The 25,788-nt window shown below is 41.3% G+C and overlaps 1 protein-coding gene across 1 annotated transcript; it reads left to right on the top strand.

The window, feature by feature from the left end:
- Window positions 1-1,785: 1,785 nt before the first annotated feature.
- Window positions 1,786-12,307, top strand: ca5a (carbonic anhydrase 5a). Its single transcript, XM_085779905.1, has 7 exons — window positions 1,786-1,972; window positions 5,735-5,932; window positions 6,900-7,018; window positions 9,668-9,763; window positions 9,868-9,930; window positions 10,587-10,745; window positions 11,372-12,307. The coding sequence occupies exons 1-7, from the start codon at window positions 1,816-1,818 to the stop codon at window positions 11,540-11,542; spliced, it is 963 nt and encodes a 320-aa protein (XP_085636031.1). The 5' UTR covers window positions 1,786-1,815; the 3' UTR covers window positions 11,543-12,307.
- Window positions 12,308-25,788: the final 13,481 nt, after the last annotated feature.

The following is a 25,788-nucleotide window of genomic DNA, read 5'->3' as shown; positions in this document are numbered from 1 at the left end:
TGTCTTGTCTTGTGTCTGTGTATGTATAAAAAAGCTCTTGGGAGATCCAATAACATTTGCCATTGGAATATATATATATATATACAACATTCAATTACAAAGATATATAATTGAAAATATGACACAAATACTGATGTTTTCTGAATGAGGACAGTTTAGAGAGGCTTGGCATTGTAGACCTAGTTACTTATCTGGAAGGACTGTTGTAAAAGAGTTAAGCGAGATACAAGAAGAAAACAAATGATAACAATGAAAACATCTAAGTAAAGTAAATGCACACACAGAAAGATGAGTGCCATCATCAGCAGTGTCTGGTAAATATTTTGTGTGTTCAGGGATTAAAGTCCAACAGTCATGTGCTCAGCTCTGTAAGGTACAGTATGTGACAATCTTGAGGTGAGTGTCCATAATGCAACACGACTAGGCCACATGCACAGTACTACTTTGCTGTAAACAAGCTTATAAAATCCAAATTTGATGAGATGGACCTTTACTGTGCACCACGAGAAAAAAACATGCAATGGTATCATAATATTATTTTATTTTTAATTGGTAAAGTTATGCTATTAATTTTATTATGTAATGGAATATATTTTATACAGCCTTCACATAAGAGTATAAATTGATATTAATAATTATTATTATTATTTGTACTAACCCTAGTATTATTTTAGTAATCTGTGTCTTTGTTTTGTATTGTACTTCCTTTAATGGCCCATGAGTGCATATAGGCCATTAGAATAAAGATAAAGATATGAATGAATGAATGAATGAATGAATGAATGAATGAATGAATGAATGAAAAATAATATGTTTTCCATTGTAATTTGTATTACAGGATTGTAAAATGTTAAAAGACCCCCTAAACCAAAAATAGACCTGTTTTTAGCATCTTTGAGAGTTAGTTTAAACAACTTTTTTGTGGGTAAGCAATTTTAATCAAAAAATAGTCATAGCAGAGCATTTTTACACATTTTAAAATGCCTCTTTAGGGGGTCTTTAATACACTGGCTATAATTTCTTTCACCTTTGACCCTGGAGACAATTCTGATTTGACCCCCTGACCCCCTTTCAGAAAGTATTTCCCTTTTGTGTTTACTAGTTTTCTTTCTTTCTTTTTTGGCAAAAACACATATAATCAATGTTTTATCTATTCATTTGTATGTTAGTTTAGTTGACCTCTCAGGGTCACCGTAATTACGTCTGTTTAGTTTTTAGCCCACATTAGTAACAGTGTACTCGTGCTCCACTACCACCACCACCACCGTCATTATCGTCGCTAACGCCCCTCAGAGGACGCCGCTGATTGGTTTAGGACTGGAGCCCCCTCGCGCCCCTCCCCCCGCCCTGCGGAACAAACAGTTTCCAACAGCAGCGGCGGCGGCGGCTTTATCTTATCACCTATCGAGGGTCCACACGCGATTTAACCGGCTTCAGACAGACGGCAGTCCGGATTTTACGGTCACTTTTTTTTTTTAAACCCGAGTGAAGTGGGTGAAGCCTTCCCCTCTCTCTCTCCACCCCGCCTCCTCCAGACAAGCCGCGGTAGGAGGGTAACTTAGAGACGGAGAGGAGCAGCAACAACCAACCGACAGTTTTGTTTTGAACGGACTCAGAGCTACAGAACTTCTGTGGAGTCAAACTAACCGTTCTATTCGAACCGTTACCTTTTTAAAAAAACGAACTCGCCGCGGCGCGAGGTGGAGAGAACGTTGACGTTGACGTTAACGTGTTGTGTACGCGCCGCCTGCCTGCAGCTGAACTGGTGGTGCTGGTAACATAAGGGGACTGACTGACTGACTGACTGACTGACTGATGATCATCAATATGGTGACTTTGTCATCCGTAATAAGACCTCTGGCTTCACAGCTTCACCGGCAGCTCGTCAGGCACGCCAAGAGTCACCACCGGATAACGCCAGTCAGAAGATGCAACCTCACGGCGTGCTCGAGCAAATATGTGCTGTCGCAGAGTAAGTAGCCTAAACGTGAATGTTTATTATTGTGTAGCTGTACGTGCACATGTTGTCTCGTCTTTCCAGCTTGTCGACGCAGCTGTTCGTTGTTACACAGCTTCAAAAGCGTGATGTGATACTGAAAATGCATTAATATTTAAGTATACTCACTACAACAAAACAAAAACAATGTAACTATAGTCTCTGTGATACAGGTATGAACAGTGTGTACCCACTACAACAAACAAGGAAGCATTTTTTTTCATGTCAAAATGTACCTCCCACTGTGGAGATGTGTCTGTGTGTGTATAAGCACGACAGGGGCTCTGCTTGGCACTCATTGTGGCTTTGAAACCTTTTCATTATGGGTCAGGCAGCCATCAGTAAATGGTCACTTTTGTTGTCATCTGAAAAACGTGCGAGAGGAGGCTCAGAAAGCTCGGACTGGAGTTTCCTCAGTCAGCACTGGATCTGGATCAAACACTTCCCTGTTGACTCAGCTGTGTTTGGGACTGAGCTTCAGGCTCCATGTTTTCCAAACAAGTATCAATATCCCTGATCACTGGCCTACATAGGGGCCATATGAAGCCCTTTCACCTACATTGCGGCCTCTGTGTTAAGTCAGTACATGCTGTCAAGGAGGTTTTCATTTAGTTTTCAAAAAAGCACAGATGATTTCGGACTATATGTCACATTTTGATCGTTTTATGTCCTTATTGTTTCTATAACATCCATGTATATCATCTCTGAGGTGTGTGTTTTATCACACGAAAGGCTTTGGATAAAATTTAAATATTCAAAACACTAATAGTGCACTTATAACAAACACCTTATACCATTATTATACTAGTATGCCCCGAAAAGCCTTTTTAATGTCAAATCTCTGGTATGATCCACTTCCCTTAGTTTTTTGTGTGCCCTGTGGAGACACCTGAGCTCATCTAACAGGTTTCAGCAGCTTCCTCGCCACACCCAGAGACATGAGCAATGTCTTGTTCAAGGTCTCATGCCAACTGCAGCCACATAGTCGACATGAAAATAAAAGAAAAACCTTTGGAAGTGGGAAAAGAGTCCAACGCAGCCAAGCCTTTATGTTCAACCGCGATAATAAACATGTTTCATGTTTAACTTTTACAAGCTTGTTGTACTGCAAGCTGCTTGGCCAAGGATTTATGAAAGGCCTTTTGTGTCGCTTTGAAGTGCGCAACACTAGAAATTAGGTTTCTTGTAATTTTCCTTGACCCGTACTTTTATCTGCCCTGGTGCACTTTCTAATTTTTCTATTTAAAGGCCCATTTTAGTTTTGGCTAGTCTTCACATATAAACATCATTCACAAGAAATTGTGAGTCATCATTGAAGCATTTTGGAGTTTAGAAAGGCAGAAGGTTTCACCACTTGGTTCCCTGAGTTAAACCTCCCAGAAACTACCCCTATCGCCTCAGGTGTGTTTGGTAGACCCAGTGCCCAAGATGAACCTTTATTTTGTAGCACAAAAGAGTTTGGTAGCACGTACACCCAGAGAGGAAAGTGCTGCCTGAAACCATTAACTTGGGAGGATCAGTTGACAACAAAATACGTGTCGTTCCAGTTTCCCTGATGTTATCTAGTCAGGAGGACACGTGGGTTTATCTGCAGATAACTGTACTGTAAACAGTTTTTGCTGTTGCACAGAAGGAAAATATTCCATGTGGACTTAGGTAAATTGCCCTGAGCAACTATTTTGATGATGATTTATCTTATTTACTACAAATTCTACATCACTGCTGACTGACTGTTGTATTTTCCATAATGATCTATTTTTCCAAGGTGTAAAGGTGTGTTAAGATACCGGTATTGAATTTGTCCCTTATACCTTTTGAAACAGCTGCTGATTTCTAAGTGGCAATGTGATGCAATACTGCTGAATAAGTGCCATATAAAAGCTGATGGCAGTGAAAAATATGATTTGGGCTGACATGATAACGCTGGCATGAAAATGTGTCCATCTTTAGCTGCTGCTCGCTCTGACACTTTAAACTAGTTCTCCATGTTTAAACAATTTAGGTTTCTTGGTTTCCAAAGTGTGAGTATGATCTTCTTTGCTGACAGATATGCTTGACGGAGCAAGCATTGGATTACAAGTGACGCTTTTCCATTTAGCGTACTGCCAAAGAGGATGTCATACTGTCCCAGGTCTAGTTTCTATGTGCCCAGCAGTCAGTACTACCACCCATCCAGAATGGTATTATAGTGCTGGTATATTGGATCAGTAAATCCCTCTTCTTTGTGTGTCTTTTTCTTAAGTAAATATAGGACATGCAATGATCAGAATTGGCATACAGGACAATATAGAGACATGTTGTATGGTGCCAGCATGGTGCATTGGTTTTTAAAAAGAGTTATCCACAACACAGTGTGGTCATTGAGTGGTAAGGAATGGTAATATACTGGTTTTCTGTCAGACAAGTGGTTCAGCAGGGTCAGCATCTTGCTCAAGGGCACCTCTGCAGGACATGTGTTGACTGCAGGAATATAATCTGTGTTCACTCTGTGCAAACTGGTTCCTCTTGCCACTTTTCATATTGAAAATGTGGCTTCTGGCAGCTGATGCACAAGACTGGGCTGCTGTTTCATGCACACTGGATATCATTTCCTCACTCCAGACATCTGGCTGTCCCGTGTCATTTAAAAGGAGGGTTACACCACAATTCGGATTAGAACAAACTCACACTCGACAATTACCAAGTGAATGAGCATGAAACGCTTTGAAAGCAGTTATTGTGTGTCTGTGCAATAACAGAGTCAGGCGGCCAACTCCCCCCAGGAGGAGCCGGCGAAATCTGATGAAGATGAAGGTCATCTCCCAGTCAGACCTGTTCAGCTTGGCTCACAGTGGAAACCTTAAGCCCTGTGCTGGATGAATGGAGAGGAAAACAATACAATAAGCAGCTTTTCTGCCCTTTGACAGCCACACTTGAAAGATTTTTTTTCTCTGTAGCTCTTAAAGAGAAACCGTTTTAAACTTCAGCGCTTTTTAAAAATATTTTTTACAAGAATTTCCATTATAAATGGAGTTACTGTTTTCTTTTTTGTGTGTTTTGGATGGATTTTGAGGATAAAGGAGAACATTAAAAGGAGGATTTGAGGCAGGGAAAGTGAGCAGAGTTTTTGGGGTAATTAGACGGCAAGCCCATTGACAGACTTTGGTCCAGGCAGGCTGGCGGTTTGACTGGCCAGAGGTCTTGGTCTGCTTCCCCCGCTGTGGAGCAGAGCTGGGGGCGTGCCAGGACATTCCGCGTGTCACTTTCTGTACAGCCAGCCCACTTCGCTCTTATTTTGTAATTTCCTTTAAGGAAAAAAAAAACGTAAGAGAGGACTAGAAGGAAGTACTATTGCTCACTTGCTCCTTTTGATTCAGTTCCTTGACACTGCTGGAGGAGGAAGAAGGTGGATAGTATTAGTACTGTGTGTCTGTGTCTGGACTGGAGCTCTGTCATTGTGACGATTTTAATTGCTTTTTTTATTTTTTTATGAGGCAACTTTATTATTTTTCTCTTCTAAAATGGACTGTCTGAAATGTCAGAAAATGCACCAGGCAGCAGAATACAACATGAAAAGTAGGTGTCAGCATTTTGTTTCCTCTTTTCTGCCCTTGCCTGTGTATCAGTAACAGTAAGAGCTGTGATTTAGTTTTGGCTCTTTTTAGATTTTAAATTTAAATTTCTATTTTTTCATAACTTTGATTTCCTTCCTCTGCTTCTTCTTCTCCTCTCTCCTCTCTCCTCTCTCCTCTTCTCCAGTGCATCCCATGTGGCAGGGACCCCTCGCGGTACCTGGAGGGGATCGCCAGTCTCCCATTGACATCGTTGTACGGAAGAGCGTCTTTGATTCGGAGCTGAAGCCTCTGGTCAGCGATTACGACCCGGACACCTGCCAACAAATATGGAATAACGGTTACTCCTTCCTGGTGGAGTATGATGACACAACAGACAAGTCCAGTGAGTACCCGCCACACACACATGCACATACAACTCATTGATCTCTTATAAATTCTTCATTATAACAAATCAGTAGTTTCCCTTTAAGTCAGAACAGACGAAGGAAAGTCACAGCAGGGGGAAAGCATGTTTTTATGTTCCTACACAGGAGGATTATCGGCTTCTTAACCCACCCCCTCCCCTTAAAGAGCCCTCAGTCTGTAGGAGAAAGTAAAGCTGCTGATAAAAACCACTACCACACGGAGCTGGTGATTGCCATGTGACTCGCGTGTCTCTCGTCTGACCTAAACAACCAGTTTTATAGTCTATATTTTGAAGGTCGGTCATTTTGGTATAATTACCGTTCTGCACACCAAAACATTAAAATCGTCCAGAACATCATAAATCTAAATATAAGCTTAATTTGGTGAAATGACAAATGTTTTAAAATTGTATTCTTGACCACTTCACACGTGTCACAAGCTCCCGGTCTTTGTATTAAGAGCTTAGTCTGGCGCTGAGAGGACAAACACAGGTTTATAACAGAAAAATGTGGAGCAGGTTAAAACAAGGTCACATGAGACCAGGGTATTGCGTTTATAAATAATATAAACAATGCAGTGATCTGCACATGACTGCAGTAACTGTGGATAGCACCTGTAAATCAATGTTGAAACACATGCATGTATAGATGTGAAGGACTCCTTATCTGTTGGTAGTATCACTGCCACTGATAAATGGTTTATGGGAGAAATAAAAAGTGTAGCCGCTCACTTCAAAGTTTCCTAGATGTTTAGGGTGCAGTGTTGCCACCGGGACAACCTGTTCCTCAGCAGCTGTCCTCCTCAGTGAATCCATTTCCTCCTTTTGAGGAGGAAACAACTACTGACATTGACAAAAACAAGACATTATATACAATCGTTTCATTGTCCTGGATTAATTGTGAAATGTTCAAGTGTAAACCTCTCCTTTTTATTTTCCGGTGTAGCACTGCAAGGCGGCCCCCTGCAAGACAAATTCAGGCTGTGTCAGTTCCACTTCCACTGGGGTGAGAGCAACGCCTGGGGGTCAGAGCACACAGTGGACAGGAGGCTTTTCCCTGCAGAGGTACCCCGCTGCCACATGCAAACACAGAAAAACACCACACACAACTTCCTGGTTATTCCTGGGCTTGTTTTCTGCCGGGACAAAATAGGATCAAATAATTAAAAAAAAACATACAGTATATTTTAACAGTGTTCCATTAAAAATACCATGTATTTATTGATTTTTAACACATCAAAGGACGGAAATATTTCTGTAATGTTGTCAGGAACATAAAAGAAGAAAGAGGCGTAAAGGAAATCTCTGTTCCTGCAAAGCTTGTGATGTGAAACAGATTGATTCCAGAAAAAACACAAGATAAATGGGAAGAATAAAACCTCTCTTTCTCTTTTTAATATTGCAGAAATGATACACTTTGGGGAATGCTTTCATCTACAGAGCCGCTCAGCATTATGAGCTTAGGGGGTGTATGTAACAAAAACACTTCACACAGAATAATGCATTCCATGAGAACAACACCAAAAATACAGCTAGGGCCACTTTTCAGCATTTCAATTTAATAACAGGTCTGGATCTTTCACGTCTTCTAAGTTAAGTGTTGTGAAATCTCTGATAAGATAAAATGCAAGATGTTACAGATCCATCCAGAAGACATCTATGCTATGTCATTTCAAAGAGTAACTTAATACCAAATACCAAAGTTTATTGACCATGTAGCAATTCTCAGCAGTGATATTTCTGTATTCTGCAGTACACTGGGAGGTTAGATGGAAAAAAAACAAGACTTTATTGTTTTGGACAGTTGCAGACAATGATAAAAACAAAGAGTCTTTTTGGTCATTGTTCAATTCAAGGAATTCGACGAAGCACCTTGATTCCTAGAACTGGTATATCCATATTGGCCACACTTCCTTCTAGGCCACTTACTCCAGCATGTCATTCATAATCATGATGATAAGCCTGTCTGACAATATACGACAGAAACAATTCATTAACTGAACTGGGGCTGTAAAAGCAAAACCACATACCTGCAGCATCACTGTCCTGTTGTGCACACCCTCTGTTGTTGCTTTAAATATCGTCTGACGTGTGCACTGCAAAGTTAAAGCCGCATGTTAAGTACAGAGGAGTGGCAGCAACAGTTATAGCGTGTGTGTGTGTGTGTATGTGTTTTCTATGGGGTGACTCAGTCACTGAATGGAAAAAGTCACATGTAGAGCCATAGAAAGCAGGATATAGAAAGAGAAATTCAGCTTGTCCTCTGAAATTGACCTTTTGCCAAACCCCACCCCCAAACAGTCATTGTCCAATCAAATATCAATCAGTGTTTCCCAAACCATAAGATGACATCCTCAAATGTCTTGTTTTGTCCACAAACCACATACTCGGCTTATTGTCATAAAGGAACAAAGGAACCAGAAATATTCACATTTAAGAAACTGGAATCAGAGAATTTGGACTTTTTTTTCTTTAAAAAACTACTCAAAACGATTATTTGATTATCCAAATAGTTCACGATTAATTTAATAATCGATTATTGTTCGATTCATTGATTGTTGTTGAATATATCCCTCCACTGCATATTGTAACCCCTTTTGCCGCGATCTGGAGGATATTGCGCCAAATATCGCGGATATTGCTCCAAAAACAGTCACTGACACGCACCGGTATACTTCTCCCTGTGTTGACGCTACGTCGGTGTCAAGAAGCTTGACGGGCTAACAACAGTAACTAAGAGGGGCGGGCCGACCAAATGTTTTCTTAAGGGTTAAAAGAAAGGAGAAATGAAAGAAAAACAAATCCAACACTGCGCTGTTTAAACAACGTGGATGTTGACTTGGTTTGAGGTCCTTTTTCTTCTGAGCGTCCTTGAAATTACCTGGAAAAACACTGAGAAGCATTACACCGATAACATCGAGGGTGCTGTAGAACGTGCTTCATCATGCTATATCTATATCAGATCTCCCACTCTGCTGGTTTCCGGGTGTCAGATTATTTGATCCAGCTGTGTTCCTCTGGTCCTCTTTAATGTCAGTAAAACCAAACCCATACAGAGTGTATTTGTCTCTCGGCAGGTGGCGTTTTAGACCAGTGCAGTCGTCCTACCTCACATTTTCCCACAGACTATCTATTTCCACGTTGCTCCAGTGCACTTGCATAACAAGAGCTTCCACTGTGTGTGCGCATGCATATGTATGCGTCCTCTGCCAAGCCCTTGTTGGTGGTGTAAGGAATGCGTGCATGTCATTGCTCTCATCACTCTGCACTCGTTGGATCTGTGTGTGTGCAGAGGATCGAGTTACAGCCCTGACTGACGACTTTGTCCCATCTTTGTCAGTAGCTGATGTGTTGTGTTGTCTTCTGAGTGTGAGGTTTATAAGAAAGCCTTTGTTCCATATGCTGTACAAGCACTGAGTTTAAGTAGGTTTCTGTTAACCTATTGCTGCTGCTATTTGTTGTTATTTCTTGTCCACTTGTATGGTTTGTCTGTAATTTTATGTGGGAAGCCAAAGACAAATTTCCATTTACAATAACTTGTAAGCAGATTGTTTGAGTCTGTGCAAAATACCAGAGCTGCTGTAATTCATTTTCAACAAGACACATAAGGGTCATGGGATCCGGGCAGAGGGGGTGAAAAGATCAAAGTTGTGGGTTACAGTCTCTCAAACACATGGGTTTATGAGTGATTTTGTGTTCTGTGTGTGTTCCCAGCTCCACTTGGTTCACTGGAACTCAGACAAGTACAGTCTGTTCGAGGAGGCGGTGATGGAGGACAACGGGCTGGCTGTGATCGGGGTCTTTCTTAAGGTAAACGTGTGTGAGCAACATACACACAACAGGCCAGTTTATGTGCTGTATGAGCATCTTTGCACTGTAAGAACTATACAGATTAATGTTTAATCTATGTGTAGGTGGGGAAGAGACACGAAGGCCTCCAGAAGCTGGTGGATGCCCTGCCTGCAATCAGACACAAGGTGAGTCCACATCCACAACCCCAAATAAATCTGCTTTTTTTTTTTTTTTAATTAATGGTGTGCTCCCATCTGAAATGTAGTCATTAATTTTTAGACAGAATACACCGACTCCATCACAGTCCATTCAAAGCAAAGTCGGCTATTAAATGGTTAAGGGCTCTTTACTGGAACATGAGCACTGCTGCACTCTGGTGGTTTAGTAGCGACACTGTAGGGCTGATCAGACATTCCTGTTGCATATCTGTGAAGACAAATTAGGCAAACTATGGATTAATAGGTAACCTTTTAATTTACAGGCCGCTAATTACGTGATAATGTCAAGAAATAACAATTGCGGCATAATGTCTAGAAATAATGGTCACTTTCATACTAATGTCGAGAAATATAGCCAAGAAAAAACGTTTGATTGTGTAGAAATAACCCAGAAATATCGGTCAATTGCAAGGACTTGGTGGAGAAAAATTCTGGCCTTTCCCAAAAAATTCAAAGCATGAAAAAGCATGTTTAATCTTTTGGCTTTATGAAAAACATGACATTCAATTCACAATTAAAGGTTGAATATGGAGAATGAGCAGAATCGCACAATCTGTTGATCAAGATAGGAGTTGGAGATAGCGTTTAGGCAGTTTAACTGACTGGCTTTGTGCTGTCTGCAGGACAGCGTCGTTGAGTTTACCCGGTTCGACCCAGCCTGTCTGTTACCCGCCAACACTGACGACTACTGGACGTACCACGGCTCTCTGACCACACCGCCTCTGACCGAGTCGGTCACCTGGATTGTTATGAAGCAGCACATTGAAGTCAGCCATGATCAGGTGTGTGTGTGTGTGTTTTCATCAAATACTTTATTATTAAGGTGTGTAGTTTGGATTTAATGTTTTAATCTTGTATGGTTTTTTTTTCATCATGTAATTATATCATCAATGTAATCAAGTGCCATATAAAGATTTTGAATTATTTTAAATCTGTAATTTCTTGTTACTCACAGAAACATACTTATTTAGCCTCCTTTCACTCATTTTATCAGTCTGCTCTCCTTAAACCTGTCTCTGGATACAGGAATAAGCTCTTTTGTGCTATTTGTGCTAATCAAAGCCAATTTTACTTTAGCTTGTGTGCGTGTGTTTAATTGGGAGGGATAAAGCAGGTGTTGTTCTGCTGCCCCCAAGAGGGCAAAATATAATTGGTGCAACCCGAGGTGGAGCTGAACTCAGCAAAACTGGTTCCAGAAGGTAAAAGGTAATTCTGTTTCGTAATGTAGCCCGACCACAAACCTCTAACCCCCAAAGGGTGTGGCCAGCTATTTGCACAATTAGGGGAAACTTGCATAACAACATGTTTGTGCTCAAGACCTCGGGAGCTGTTCCTTTTAGAAGGTCAGTTGAATCATCTTGTTGCATGTTGTAACTCTTCTTGTCTTTTTTTCTTCCCGCCCCTTCAGCTCGCCGTCTTCAGGAGCCTCCTGTTCACCTCAGCCGAGGAGGAGGTGCAGAAGAGCATGGTGAACAACTTCCGCGTGCAGCAGCCTCTGCGCGGTCGCACCGTCCGCTCCTCCTTCACCCCCTTCCTGCAGGAGGCGCCGTCGGCCGATGGCGACCAGCACACCCACTGACGCTGCTGCATGACCCAGTACACACACACACACACACACACACACCCTCTGACACAGTAACACACACATCGGACATCAACATATCCACAAACACTACTCTGTGAGCAAGTGTTTGTGTTCTCTCATTTTTCTTTATTCCATCACAACAATGTTTGGATGTTTTTAATTGCAAACAGTTACCAGTTTTACATGAAGGGAGGCTTTGGTTTCTGGGTAGTTGAGATTTTTTTTATTTTCTTTGCATTTTTCAGATTTTGGTTTGACTGTTTCAAACCAGTAACTAATAATAAGGGATGGTTGCTGTGGGGAAAATATGTGGTTTTACTGATTTTTTTATTAAAGTGAATCATATTTATAATAATACATTAACAGTTCATCCAGTTACTGTACAAGAGTTTGTACAGCTGTAGCTCTGTGTGGAGAAATGCTCTGAAGCTGGAAAGTCAAAACTCAGTAGCATTCAGTCCTACACGAGCATCTGCTCCGTCTTCCTGCTGGTGATGTTTCAACCATGTAAGGACGACGGAGCCGCTGCCAGTTTACACAACAGCAACAAGGAGATTTTATCAGCCTGGAGTCATTACCATTTGTCTCTCCAGGAGAACACTTAATTTATCAAATATCATCAAGTGCTTTGTTTTTTATCACTTAAAAAAAAAAGAAAATCCTGCATTGTTGGCTTTATTCGTGAAGATGTTTTTCTTCATCTGTTACAAAGAGATTATACTGTACACGGTACATCTGACATTCATAAACTTTTTTTTTATTGTTCTTCTGCTATGTATGCTTTCATGATGAGAGCTATAGTGGAGAGAGACAGGAAAGGCAGGGGACAGAGACAGCGGACGACACACACACACACACCGGCTAAGACTCGGCCTTAACAGTCAGTCGAGGCCCTTCTCCCTCAGAGGCCTTGGTTTCCTACAGTTGAAACTCCACTGAGCCTTGTATTGGTTCTTCTCTTCAGAACCAGTTGAACGTGTTACAAATACGCACAAACTTGCCAGGTTACCGCGGCAGCACATGTACTGTAACAATCCCCTGATTGAACTAAGCAGTTTTCTTCTATTACTAATTATAGAGTCTAATACCATAACCACCGTGCCTTAAATGTTCTCTGCGTGACTCACTGCTGTTGGCAGAGTTTGTGCAACACAACAGAACCAGAACAGACTGATCTGATCCACACCTCTTCCACTGAATCACTGTAAAGTAAAGAAAAGTAAAGTAAAGTAGCAGTGACCTTCGGCCGATTAGCTCAGGAACTCAGTAAACCTTTGCCCCGACTAAACTTTGAGGTAAACTTATTAGTCCCTTTTGGTTTCTTCTCTCTCTCTCCTTGTGTTTTTATTGTTTTCATTTGAGACAAAGGTCGGAGATTAATGAGAGTAACGAATCAGCCCTTTTCAAAGAGTTGTAGAAACTCTTCACTCGTCTAAGCTAAGCATTTGAATTTTGAAATTCAAAAGTACAAATGATGCAACCAAGACTAACTGTGGCAGACACATACAGTATGTATTAAAACTGTCTACATCACCTCTGCTGTTTATTCTGACTTCCACTATTTAAGCTTTGTAAGCTCTAAACGATGGAAACTAAACGCTCTGCTCTCGCTGGGTTTGAACTTAATCCAGACTTTATTGTGACAGCGCAGCGAACACTCTGCAGACGAGTGTAACAAAGAGCAAGCTTATGCAACCTTGCATCATGTAAAGGAAGTCTGACAGTCAGCCTGCTTTGGCTTTCTCCCAGCAGCACGGTGCTCTGTGTCTATCTCGCTATGCAGACAAATAGAAAGACAGCGGAAGGGAAGGATGAGAAAAAGCATGTGTATATGGGAGAACCTTTAGTTTCAATACGACATGAGAAACATTGCACTACAAGCCAGAGCACCAGAACAGCTCAAGTGTATTCAAACTATTCAAGTGTGCAGGTTTCCTCCAGTTTCTACAGTTGATTTAAGGCAGGGGTGACAGGTCACAGTTGTCTTTTTATAATCCCTCACTAACAATGCAACTGTCCAAAGCCCCGCCCCACTGACGCTCACATCAGACACACACACACACACACACACACTGTGCTCCATCACCACAGTGGGTCTTCCATCGATTCCCCAGTTGAGGCCTGAAGCATGAAGCCGCACTGAATAGACTGAAATGACTGGATAATGTATTGAAACGATCTGATGCAATGTGATGTGCACTGAGTGATGATAATTCATTGTGAAGGCTGCAAGATCGTTACATAAACACAGAGGGGGCCACATTGGGGGGGGGGGGGGGGGGGGGGTCAGGGTTGAGAGGTTTTTTTTTTTTTTTTAGAAAAGAAGAGGAACCCTGGTGCCACATCTTCTTTTTTTTTCTTTTTTTTAAATCTTTCTTTACAGACGTTACAATACACAGTCTACGTCCGATGTATTACACTAACATGGAGATAAGGGACCCAGTACTGCTGCAGTTCTCTTGTACAGCTGTGTTTTATTTATGTATTTTGAATCATGCACCATGACCTGCCATCATGTTTCATGGATTTTTTTTTTTTTTTTTTTTTTTGAATGCAATTGATATCAATATACTGTATTCCAATGCAAATCTTAAATCTGTGTAAAATGTTTTGTTTGACTGGCCTTTTTCTCTCAAAGCTGGAGTCGGTGATACTGTAGATGGTAAATAATTAAGATGACATTTACATCATACTTTGTGTATAACAGTTACATCTTCAGGAGTTAAAAAAAAACAAAACTTTACATTTTGCCTTATATCACTGTCTGCCTTTCATAAACTCATTACAGATGCTGCCATGCTGTCGTCTTCATGTCTTACGCTCGTCTGTCCGTGCCCTCTGTAGCTCAGTGTGATGTTTTAGCAGGTGTATGCTGTACACTGTATTTTAGTGCATATTTTAGCTGTTTATTTGTGCAGTGGGCAGCCGACATTCCTGCCCTGTGGGGCTCTTACTAGGCCCCTCTCCCCTCCCAGCATGCCTTGCTCCACCTGGATGGCTTTTATATGGACTCCTGTCCAGCTGTGCAACCAGGAAGTGTTTTTCTCCCACAGACCCTCGGTGGGAGGAGGAGAATGTAAAGAGAAAAAAAAGCCCCGAAAACCCCACCCAGCTGTCACATGAATCGATACAGATGTAAAGATGATTTTAAAGAAACTGACATGAATAGATGTATATAATGAATACATTATTAAAAGTAATGTGTGATGTAAGAGCCTCTTCTCGTGTGTGTTCTTTGTGAATGATGTGATTTTAAATTTTTATCACCTTTTTGAAATTACCTAACAGTGTGATGGTCTGTCATTAACAACATCATGTTTTTCGGGCTGTTTTCGTTTTCTTGTGAATGTGAATCATACTAAGAAAAATGTTATGTTGTATGTATGTTAAGGTTATGTTGTCAAAGCTGTCAATCAAATCTGATTGAATCACAACCATGTCATAATTTTTAGCTGTAAAAAACAAACTGAATTTAAAAAGGATGTAATGAGGCTTTTCTTTACACGTTTTAAAGGAGAGACACTAAACAAACAAAGTGATCAATATTGATTACAAATAGATGAAAAAGTATAACAGGACATGCCTTAATCCAGTGGTTCTCAAACTGGGGGTCCAGGGACCCCCCAGGGGTCCTTGAGAGGGTTCAAGGGGGTCCCTAACTTTTTTGCAAAATTATACGATTTTTTTTTCTAGAAATTTCTTGAAATTTTTCCAAAGATTAATGCCATTGGCAGTAATTTGAACGTACATTTCCCAAAAAAAAAAAAGTAACGTTATTCAGTCTCAGAAAAAAATATTTGTGTATTTCTATATTTGTTTAAAAATTTTGTAGGGCTGAAACTTACAATTATTTTCATTATCGATTAATCTATTTTAACGATTAATTGATTAGCTGTTTGGTAAATAAAATGTTGAAAAATGTAAATCGATTATTGTGCATTTAATTGATTAATTGTTGCAGCTCTAAAATTTTGCTCAGTGGGGGGCCCGTGGTCTAATTTGTGTCAGTTTAGGGGTCCTTGATGTAAAAAAGTTTGAGAACCGCTGCCTTAAAGCAGAAGTAAGCTGAATATTTGTGTTAATATAAGTCTTAAATAGTTATATCTTCCGACGGCAATCACTTACATAGAGTGTTTGGTCCGAAACACGGGTCTGTCAGTCACTCTGCTCTGCTGTAAGCCGAGGAGAAAACTTTTATTTTATTTCCTTGTATCCTACAAGCTTTATCCAATGAGGAGAGAGAACGGCATGAAGGGCTGTGTGTGCAGCCAAGGGATGCGCGTGAATGTGGTGACGTAGGGACGAGGACCAATAGATCCATGACGAGGGCGGGGACGGCTAACTCCATCGGCTGACAAGAAGTCAGAAAAACGACCGGATCGCTTACTTCTGCTTTAATCTTCACTGGTGCAGCTGACTGGCGCCAGAGGTCATATAATCAGTAAAAAGAAAATAAACACCAAGTTGATTAGTAATTGGCTTCATAAATTAGCTTTGATTCATTATTACAAAACTGTAAAACAAGAAAACTGTGCCAGAGGGAATATGTTTTCGGGTGCTGTTAATCAGATGGGAACATCAAACTCCAAGCTCCTGCTTACAAACCAAACCTCCTTCTGTCTTTCTAGAAAAATTCATTCAACCCCCCTCCCACCCCCCCATTGTTCTTCAAGCAGACCCACCTGACCCAGTTCTTCTCCATAAGCCTGAACTGATACAGGAACGTGTTTCAAAATAAAATCCCCCTGCTAACTGCCTCAATGTGTCTCACCCCCCCCCCCCTTCATACCTTTGAAGTCCCCCCCGACACAGATGGGGGATGTTTGATGGCCCCCACCCAAACGCCTGGGGGGTCCTGTGGGCGGGTTGTTTAAAAAACACTCTCTTTTTTTTAATACAGTGTTACCGAGACCGGGTGTGATGTGGGTCTCCACCTGATTCAAACCAAAGAAACTAGACTGAAGCCGACCTCGCACGGTGTTTATTGTGTTTGGCTGCAGGGGAGAGGGGCCGGGATTTACAGGCACACACCAGTCAGTCTCTACTGGGCTTCCCCTGATTGTATGAACGAGGACAGACAGACTGGAGACCCCAAAGCTTTCAACTGTACAGTGTGTGTGTGTGTGTGTGTGTGTGTGTGTGTGTGTCTATCAGCATGAATGTGTCTTTGTAGTAGGTCTATGAAAAACATCTGAATGAAGTGGGCAGGTATTGTTTCCACTATGTGAATCTGTGTGTGTGTGTATCATCGTGGCAAAAAAATGTGGAGACATCTACGATAGCAGGAACTTCTACAGAGGTGGTTTAGAGGACTTTGGCAAGTGTGTGTGTGTCCGTGTTCGGGTTTTTGTGAGCATGATAGCATCACATCTGCGCAGAGTTCAAAGATGGGTGTGGTCCTCTCAACAGTTTTCTGACTTTTCTTCCTTGTCTGGGACAGTCAGACCCAGGACAGTTACACAAGATGTTAATACACTGCCCGTCCCAAAAAAAAGTCACACGCTCCAATATTTCGTTGGACCGCCTTTAGCTTTGATTACAGCATGCATTTGCTGTGGCATCGTTTCAATAAGCTTCTGCAATGTCACAACATTTATTCCTGTCCAGATTTGCATTCATTTTTCAAAGATTGTCAATGGGATTAAGGTCTGGACTCTGTGGTCAAATTGGACCACATTTCTTCCTTGAAATAGATGGTTCCCCACTCTCCTTCCAGTTTGTAATAATGCATTGGACAGTTCTTAACCCAATTTTACTAGTCTCAGCAATCTCCTTAGATGTTTAATTTGCTTGATGCCAATAATTTAACCCTTCTGAAACAGATAAATGAGACTGCATCAGTTAGGGTAAAATAAGTTGTCGCCAGCTGAAACAGAATCATCCATGCAGTAACTATCCAATGGGAGGCTCTGACCTATAACCTTAGTTAAATCCAAGTTGTGACTTTTTTTTTGGACGGGCAGTGTATATTCATTATTATTACTTATATTCGATTTATATGTTATTACTATACTGTAACTTTTTGTAACATTTTTTTAATTATTATTGCAGATGTTTGCTCGTGAACTAAATTATTGGCAAACTGACCCTCTAGGAATGATATTTGAAGACGCTCAGTCGATTTAAAGGCCTCGTATCCAGTCGCGCCGCTGTGTGACCGCGTCCACTGGCCTCCAATGAATCGGAGATGAAAAGCCAATGAAGAAAGCAGGTTCTAATTAGAGATCTCTTCTTCCTGCCGTCCTCCTGTTCTCTGTGTGAGGGGGAATCATTTCAGATCAACAACCCCCCCCCCCCCAAAGCCCAAAGCTCCGCACAGAGACACAGATATAAACAGGAACATACAGTGAGAGGCCCCTGATGCTCCCTCTGAACTCCACGCCAGCTGCTCTTCCTCATCATCTTCCTCCTCCTCCTCTGCGACTCATCTCTGTGCTCCCCAGATGCCTCTGATGTGTTTGTTTGCTCCTTCAGATATTTCAGACAAAGGACTTCCATCCATGTGATTCCTGTCTTTATTCGAGTGCGGTCTGAACTGGTTTGTTGCGGTTGAAAAGTGAGAGCACCTTGTTTCACTGTTGTACAACTGAACCTGAAATAGGAAACGCTTTCAGAAAATGTCATTTTGTTCATACGGCAACTTCAGTTTCTACAAAACACATACAGAGGGATAAAAATGTTATTGAAGGTCCCAAAGGTCAAAGCTCAAGGACATGTTGGTCTTGTGAACAGACATTTCCTAAACCTAATTGATTTTTAATGACTCAAGATCAAAGGTCAAGATTAGTGTGGCCTCAACAAACATTTAGGCCACTGTGACCAAGCAACAAACACAATTTGGGAATCCCTTCAAATGTCAAAGGTCGTCCCTCCAAATTTGAAAGGATGCCAAAAATCAAGGTCACAGTGACTCTGCCATAACTCAAGAGTTCAAACAACAATTATGATGCATCGATCAGACATAACATTATGACCACTGACCTGTGATGTGAATAACAGTTCACCATGGCACCTGTTAGTGGGTGGGATATATTATAGGCTCATTGATACATGTCGGGGGAGCGAAGGCTGCGTGGCCCGTGTGGTCCGATCCAACAGACCAGCTACTGTTGCTCAAATTGCTGAAGAAGTTCATGCTGGTTTTGATAGGAAGGTGTCAGAGTAACACAGTGCATTGCAGTTTGTTGCATATCTGGCAGCAAAAGAAGGACCAACACAATATTATTATTAGACTGGCGGTCATAATGTTAGGCCTGATTGGTAACCGGTCTGAGAGAAGGAGGCTGACAACAGCGAGGCAGAAATTCTAGTTTTAATTGTAAACAAAGTCAAATTGTATCTATGCCTTTTGCCCTTTGGTGTTAGGTCTTACATATACTGTATTGTAAAACCAAAATCCTGCACTTCCGCATTTGTAGATTGAGGAATGGTGCTGAACCATTGAAAGAATGTGTACCGCATATGATTAAATAAAAGGTGGGCCAACACAGAGTACCTCCTCTTCAGAGCACTACTAGGCGTCATACACTGCTATTCATAAAATGCAGTAATAATTACCCTCCTACCAACCCTGTTTCTGCCTAACCCCTGAGGAACACATGGAGTTGGTGCAGGCCAGAGCAACGAGCTAGATGCTATCTTTGTCTGTAACTTGGGCAGATATCAAACAGTCGGCTCTTGGGGGCTTTTCATTGCAAACAGCTGCCTGCTGCTTCTCAAAACAGATGCAGAGACTTATCAGTGAATTTGTAGCTAGAAAAAACCAAGCAGTTGGCTTAAAGTTGCTGGTGGGTCTATTTTATATAAAAACATACTGGTTAGGACCAGTGTTAAAGGAGACATATTATGCCCCCCTTTCCCCAAATTAAAATAGTTCCCAGGTGTCTTAAAGACATGTATGACATGCTTTGGTCAAAATATTGCAAAGATCAAACATCACAGCTCTTTTCATCCTTTCAAAACAGCTCTGTTCAAAACGGCTGGTTTCAGTGCCTGTCCCTTTAAATGCAAATAAACCACTGCTTGCCCCGCCCCACCCCTTCTACTGGTACCAGGAAGGGGTGAGATTATGCAAATTCGAATCCTAGTTACATCACTGGAAGACAACTGATGGTGCGTTCACACGGGACGCAAAGCTAATTTTCTGTGCGACGAGATTACATACAAAGTCAATGCAAAGACGCGAAAACACGCAAATTTGTGCCAGCGGCGCAAATGCCACAACGCAAATTTCCGCAAGTTCAAAAAATTCAATTTTGGCGAAATATTCACATGATGCCGTGTCAGGAAAGCATTCAGATTCTGCCCAGGCAGGACGTCAGTGACTTGCTAAATACAGTCAATATTGATTTAAATAAAACATTAATCATCATCATTCAGGTCCGGTGTGAACCATAGGGTGTGAACGCACTGTGAGGGAACAGCTCATAAAACCACGTGGATAGAGAGCCTGCACATTACAGATTTCTTTGTCTATTGTCACATTTTGGGGGCTGGAAGGCAAGACAAATACCCAAATATATGTTAAAGAACCTTCAAAAAGTTATATTTCCATAATACGTCCCCTTTAAAACTGGGTTAACAAAGGAAAAGCTGCATTCTTACAACAAGAGGATTCTTACATTAAAACAATGCAGTCACTGTGACAGGTGCATTAGATGCCACTGCGAAGCGTCTCGCAAGCACTTTGAATTGTGTCCCGCTGTTCCACGGACAATGTTGAGAAGCTGTTTAGATGTTTGTGTATGTGACGGTTTCAGCGGTCAGTCTACGTGCAGAGAAGCTGGACACTGTGTGATTGTTGCTGCAGCTGCCTGGATCTCCAGGACCTCTCCCACACCCACAGCACGGCCTTTATGAACGCTTTTCCCATCAGCGCAGCGTTTTCCTCTCATACCTATAACTCCACGCTCTCCCTGTCATGCCCTGAGAGTGGGTGGGTCAGATGATTAGTGGGAATAATGCGTTCTCACTGATGCATTGTGTGGTCAGGGCTGAAGTGAGTCGATCTGCCTTGCTAAGAATTTTACATGAATAAATTAGTAGTCAAGAAAACCAAGTCATTGTGAATCACACATTATATATTAAACACAACAGATAGTAGGTGCTGTTCTGCTGAAAATGGAGTGATAACTCTGAGTACACCACACCTTTAGATAGACATGAAAATAAAAGCTTCTGAAAAGTAAAACCTGAAGTGTGACGTTGAATTTCAACCACAGTCGTGCCAATATTCAAACTCATTGCAGCTTCCCATCATCTCCCACGGTCTTGTTTGTTTTGTAACTATATATAATAGGAAGTTAAGAGCTTTGTTGGCAGGCGTAGAGCTTGTACATGCTTTAACACAAAAACACATTTGATTACACATTGGCATGTGAAACATACAAAACATTAGGCGTTGTTTGCACGACATGAAGCCAAATGGGAACCTAATATGTCTGACGATTATCAAAAAGTTTCTCAACAGAAACTACAACAGGTTTAAATAGGAAGAAATTATATTGATTAGGGACTTTTTCCGTGACATACATATACATATTTGATTCTCTATTGGTTGTTTATTGCAGCACAACTAATGTATTATGTCAGTGCAGGAGACAAACACGTAGAAATGTGGCCTGTTAATGTGTTTTAACCATTTGTCACACACAGTGACAGTAAAATCAATTCAAATTTGTAGATTTTAGTCTTTTCATTGCCTTTGTTGATAATTTAAAGATATAGCTTTTTGTATATAGCTTTGATTATTCTTAAGGTCTATGAAAGCTTTAATTTTTAAATTTTTAATGATGCATTGCAGATGAGTTGCCTCCACTTTTTCTTTACTATGTGAAAGAATTGAAGTGAGAAACAGCTAAATAATTGAGATAAGACTATACAAAAAGTTTACCATGAGCCAGGACATTGGCTTGTTGGCTTTAACTGATGTCTCCCATATAGAGCTGACTTGGATTTTAATTTTTCAACTATATAAAATGCAGAAAAAGCAAGGCACCTTACAAATAAAGAGAACTTTTTTATTACGTTGCATTTGTAAATTAGCACATAGAAGTCAGAGCAGGGTAATGAGACTGACCTGCCTTTTCATTCTTTTTTTTTTTATCTCATTGTTCGTGTACCTTCATTTGAATCTTTGAAAAAGGAGAGGATGTGGACAGCGACCTCCTGCAGGGCCTGAAAAAATGTGCCTTCATTTTGTTCCCATGTCAGTCGGGGGCCTGTAGGAGCTGCTGTGCTGCTTTACAAAGACAGACAGACACAGTTAAATGAGCCAGAGATGACATATGTGGATCAAGGTGCATTTACATGTCTTGATCTGCGGCACCAAGGTCCTGCATTCTTCAGGCTTATGTGCGGACGTATAGAAGCAATATCTGAACGCACCTTTAGGCTGGATTTGGTTGACCATGTCCGCCTTATCTGAGCACAGGAAATTGTCTGTCTATGGCTGTGTTTGTCTCACTGCGGGGGGCTTTCGAAGTCCACTTCTACAGAGTGGTCAGACTATTCTCCTTTATGTGAAATCCCCCCCCTCGCTTCCAGACAGGATTGAGCTGGATTTTTCAGTTTAAAACCACGTTGTGTCCTGTGGTTATAGCTACTGTGTTGGTAGAGCTTGAAGAACTGGCACAGAGGGGAACAGTCTGCGGCAGTCGGAGTCAGATTGCAGCGATTGTGTTATCTCGTGTGTGTCAACCCTGGATGTGTTCCCGGTGAACTTTTTTAAACTTGTCCAGGACACTGACTTCAGTCTCCTGATGTTTCCATGCGAATCCAATCCACCAGCTCCTCGTCTCGAATTTTAAAGTGCGGCACTCCAGGCAGGCCGGGGCTGATTTAAAACCGTGCCCCTATATACACGCCCCTCCTTTTCCTCTCTGTTGTCAAAAAATCTAGGCCAGTTGGTTGAGCAGCATTTACCGGAAATGCTGTGGGATTTAATCCGTCTGACATAAACAAACTCTACTGTTTACTGCCTCTGCGGCTCTTATTTCTATAATCATCAAACACGATCACCTGAGAACAGGTGCAAATATCAGGCCTGGAGCTTCTTGGAAGTCCTTCTTAGAAAAGAAGAAATACAAGAATTTCTGAATGGCGAATGGCTTGTTGCACGACTATGATTCCTCTTGGTCTTGAAAGGTGTATTATAGAGTAGGGGTGTGGTTTCTCTGACCCCAAATGACAGAACTCATACAAGGGTTTTTATGGTGACTCTAAATTGTCAAGGTGTGGTTGTCCGTCATGGGAACCTCTCAGCATTATGCTGCGCCCCCTGGGACAGGTGCAACAGCTGCGGGGATTTTCCTTAGTGCTTTTACCCTTGTGTATAAATGTGTTTTGTCCTTAGGGGCCAACATAGGACAGGTTTGAAACTGTATATATATATAGTCTGTGTTTGTCAAACAATTACAAAAACAAAATCAGAAGACAAATGTTACAGTGTTTGTTTGAGGAAATATGTTATTTAGATAGAACCAAATTGTGTAAACCAATTGAAAGATGAAAACCATAACTGTGGGTACTTAAGGAAGTTCAGCTGACCAGTTGGAAAATACATATCAAAGTTCAATGTGGTGCACACATGTGAACACACCCACAAAATGTGAGGCATCAAAACTTGTTTAGCTGCTAATCTGATTTGCTCCTGTCAAACACACCAGCTACAGACCGGATAATTACTAACATAACCAAAACTTGAATTCTGTCCAGCCGCAGCCATCTCTGAAACACACAGATGGCTGGTTGATGACAGCTCTAAAAGTAATGTGAACTAACAGTGCTTCAGAGGATGAGCCGTGGCCAAACGATTCGAGCAAGATGTTTTGGATCTCTGTTCCTGGCAGTGTCAACTTGACCCCGGGGCTATTTTCAGAGTCCCTGTCTGAGCTTACTACATCATTAAACCAGTCTAGTTGGTTTGGGTTGGTGGCTGGATGAAAATGGATTGATTTCAAATTGCTAAGTGCTTTTTGCTCCTGTTCCAGATGTCTGTATCTTCTTTTTAAGAATGAGGGGAAGACGTGTAAGGCACAGAATACACCGGTTTGTTTTGGAAAAATGATCAACAACCCCCGAGATGTGCTGATTCTTACATATTTTGATTAGATCAGTGAGAAAACAGTTAAAGGTGCTGGTTGGCTAAAGTTTTCAACATATTTCACAATAAAGATTTATACACAGGCATGTACTGTATAGTCGTCTCCAAGGGAGTTGGGTGTCTGGTGAATATGATGCCTCGAAACTTCTCGACAAAGCACGGTAGAGGAATGAAAATGGTACCACATGGAAGTTTATAAATGTATCTTCACTTTGAGACTTAGATTATTACCTAACTTTAATTTATTAGTCTTTGATGTCTTGGCCAGATCTATGCAGCATACAGTTACGTCTCATGGCTGTGTCATGTATCATGGGCTAGCATTTCCAAGAAACGGTCACTATACAGTATTCTCCTCCCGAACAACATCTGAAGTCACAGAGTGAACTACATGACCTGGTTAGGGGATTTGGAGGAAAGTAAGAGAAAGGCAAAACTACTGGGCTCCAGTTAAAACACCAGAACTTCCTGTTGAAAAAACAATCAATGAATGGCAAGTTATATTATTCATAAGTTTCAAATGTAGTCGTACACCTGCCATGTTGGGGACCAACACAGGTGTTTCAATTTGAGTTGTGTTTCTGATTGGCGTAGAACTAATTAATTAGTTTGAAACACCTGTGGGTCCCCAACATGGCAGGTGTAGGACTACTGTACATTTGAAACTCATGGATTGGTATCAATAAAAAAAGACGCATTTATAATGGTTGGTGTGGCACCATTCATCACATTTTGCAGAAAGTTATGGAGCATAATAATTTAATTATTTTGATGCAATTTTGACCCGAACCTGTACTGCATCCTGGAAACTGGAGTCAATTAACACCTAGGACTTAATTTTCCTTTATTAGTGACCCAATTCTGGCAATAAAAATTGCCACTTTCATTTCCGAGACTTTTTAACCTTGTTGACCAGTGGTATCTATCTATGGTCTCCAAGAGTAAATACCAAGAGGTCAGAGAACAGCATACAAGACGGTAACCACTCCGTGGTTCAAAGGTTTATCTAGAAATAAACAAAGGTTACCGATCTGAACCAGCTTTGCCAAGATGGATGACAAATTATGGTAGGAAGTGATGATGTCTGGCCATGGTCCCAACTTGTATCCCGTTGTAGCTGACGTGATTTCTTAGGAAAGTTTTAAAATAACTTTGGCACAAACATTCACTAGAACTGGTTTTACTTTAGTGGTCACAGGTCAAAGTCTAAGCGATTGCATTTGTCTACGTAAACAAACTTAACTGAAAAATCAAAAACGAATGGATTTCGTGCATCGCCCAGCCCAAGGTCACGCTGTCTCTGACTCACAGAGGGAGACTGGCGCCGGTTAAAGGCCGCATGCAAATCCATTCTCTTCGTTTTTTTTCCAGTTAAATGGGGGAACAGAAACAGAGTTAATGATCCTCTCTGCCTTTTAAAGGTCTTCTTCTTCTTCATTGTGGTTACAGCAAATATATATATTCATTATAAAAAAGCAAACTCTTCTTCTGCAGCTATATTGTTGACCCAAGCAACATACTATCCATGAGTGGGATCCAGCTGGATGTTTTCAGCCCTTTGTCGCTGTCTCCTTCACAACCCAGACCAAACCAAAGGAAACCAGCTATCAGAAGAAGCTGGTGGACGGTTGAACCTGCAGCCAGTCTCCCGTCTCAAAGGAAGACAGCGGCCAAGATCAAAAATGAACTGTTATTCTTCTGTTGACCCAGGCAACATACTAGCCATGTGGCCGTATAGCCATGTAATTCTAGTTCAAAATGAGAGAAACCTCATTCAAAGTTCAGAGAAATGTGGCAGAGTTAAAAGTTCAATGTCAACAGTTGAAGAAATGATGGCGAGGGATTGACAGAGAAGGGGCTTAATCTCCAAAATAAATATAAAGTGAACTGGTTGGTGAATCGTCAGAAATCGTCAGTAAATAAGCTCAAGGCATGGAGAGATCTCCACTAAGGAGTGGGAGAGGGCCTGTACCAAAGCACAATCACAACCACAAACAGTGAACACACGAGTTAGACTGGTTAATGTGTATGTACATCATGACTCCAGATAAACCAATCAATCAGATTCAAAGGTGCTATAGCAGATGTTTGCATAAAGTCTTTCACTGAGCCTGTGCATATTCTCATTTGTCCAGGT

This window comes from Trachurus japonicus, chromosome 6 (genome assembly GCF_045865225.1).
Source record: "Trachurus japonicus isolate A0001 chromosome 6, Traja_1.0".
Classification (NCBI taxonomy): domain Eukaryota; kingdom Metazoa; phylum Chordata; class Actinopteri; order Carangiformes; family Carangidae; genus Trachurus; species Trachurus japonicus.
This window is presented reverse-complemented; position numbering and strand designations above follow the sequence as displayed.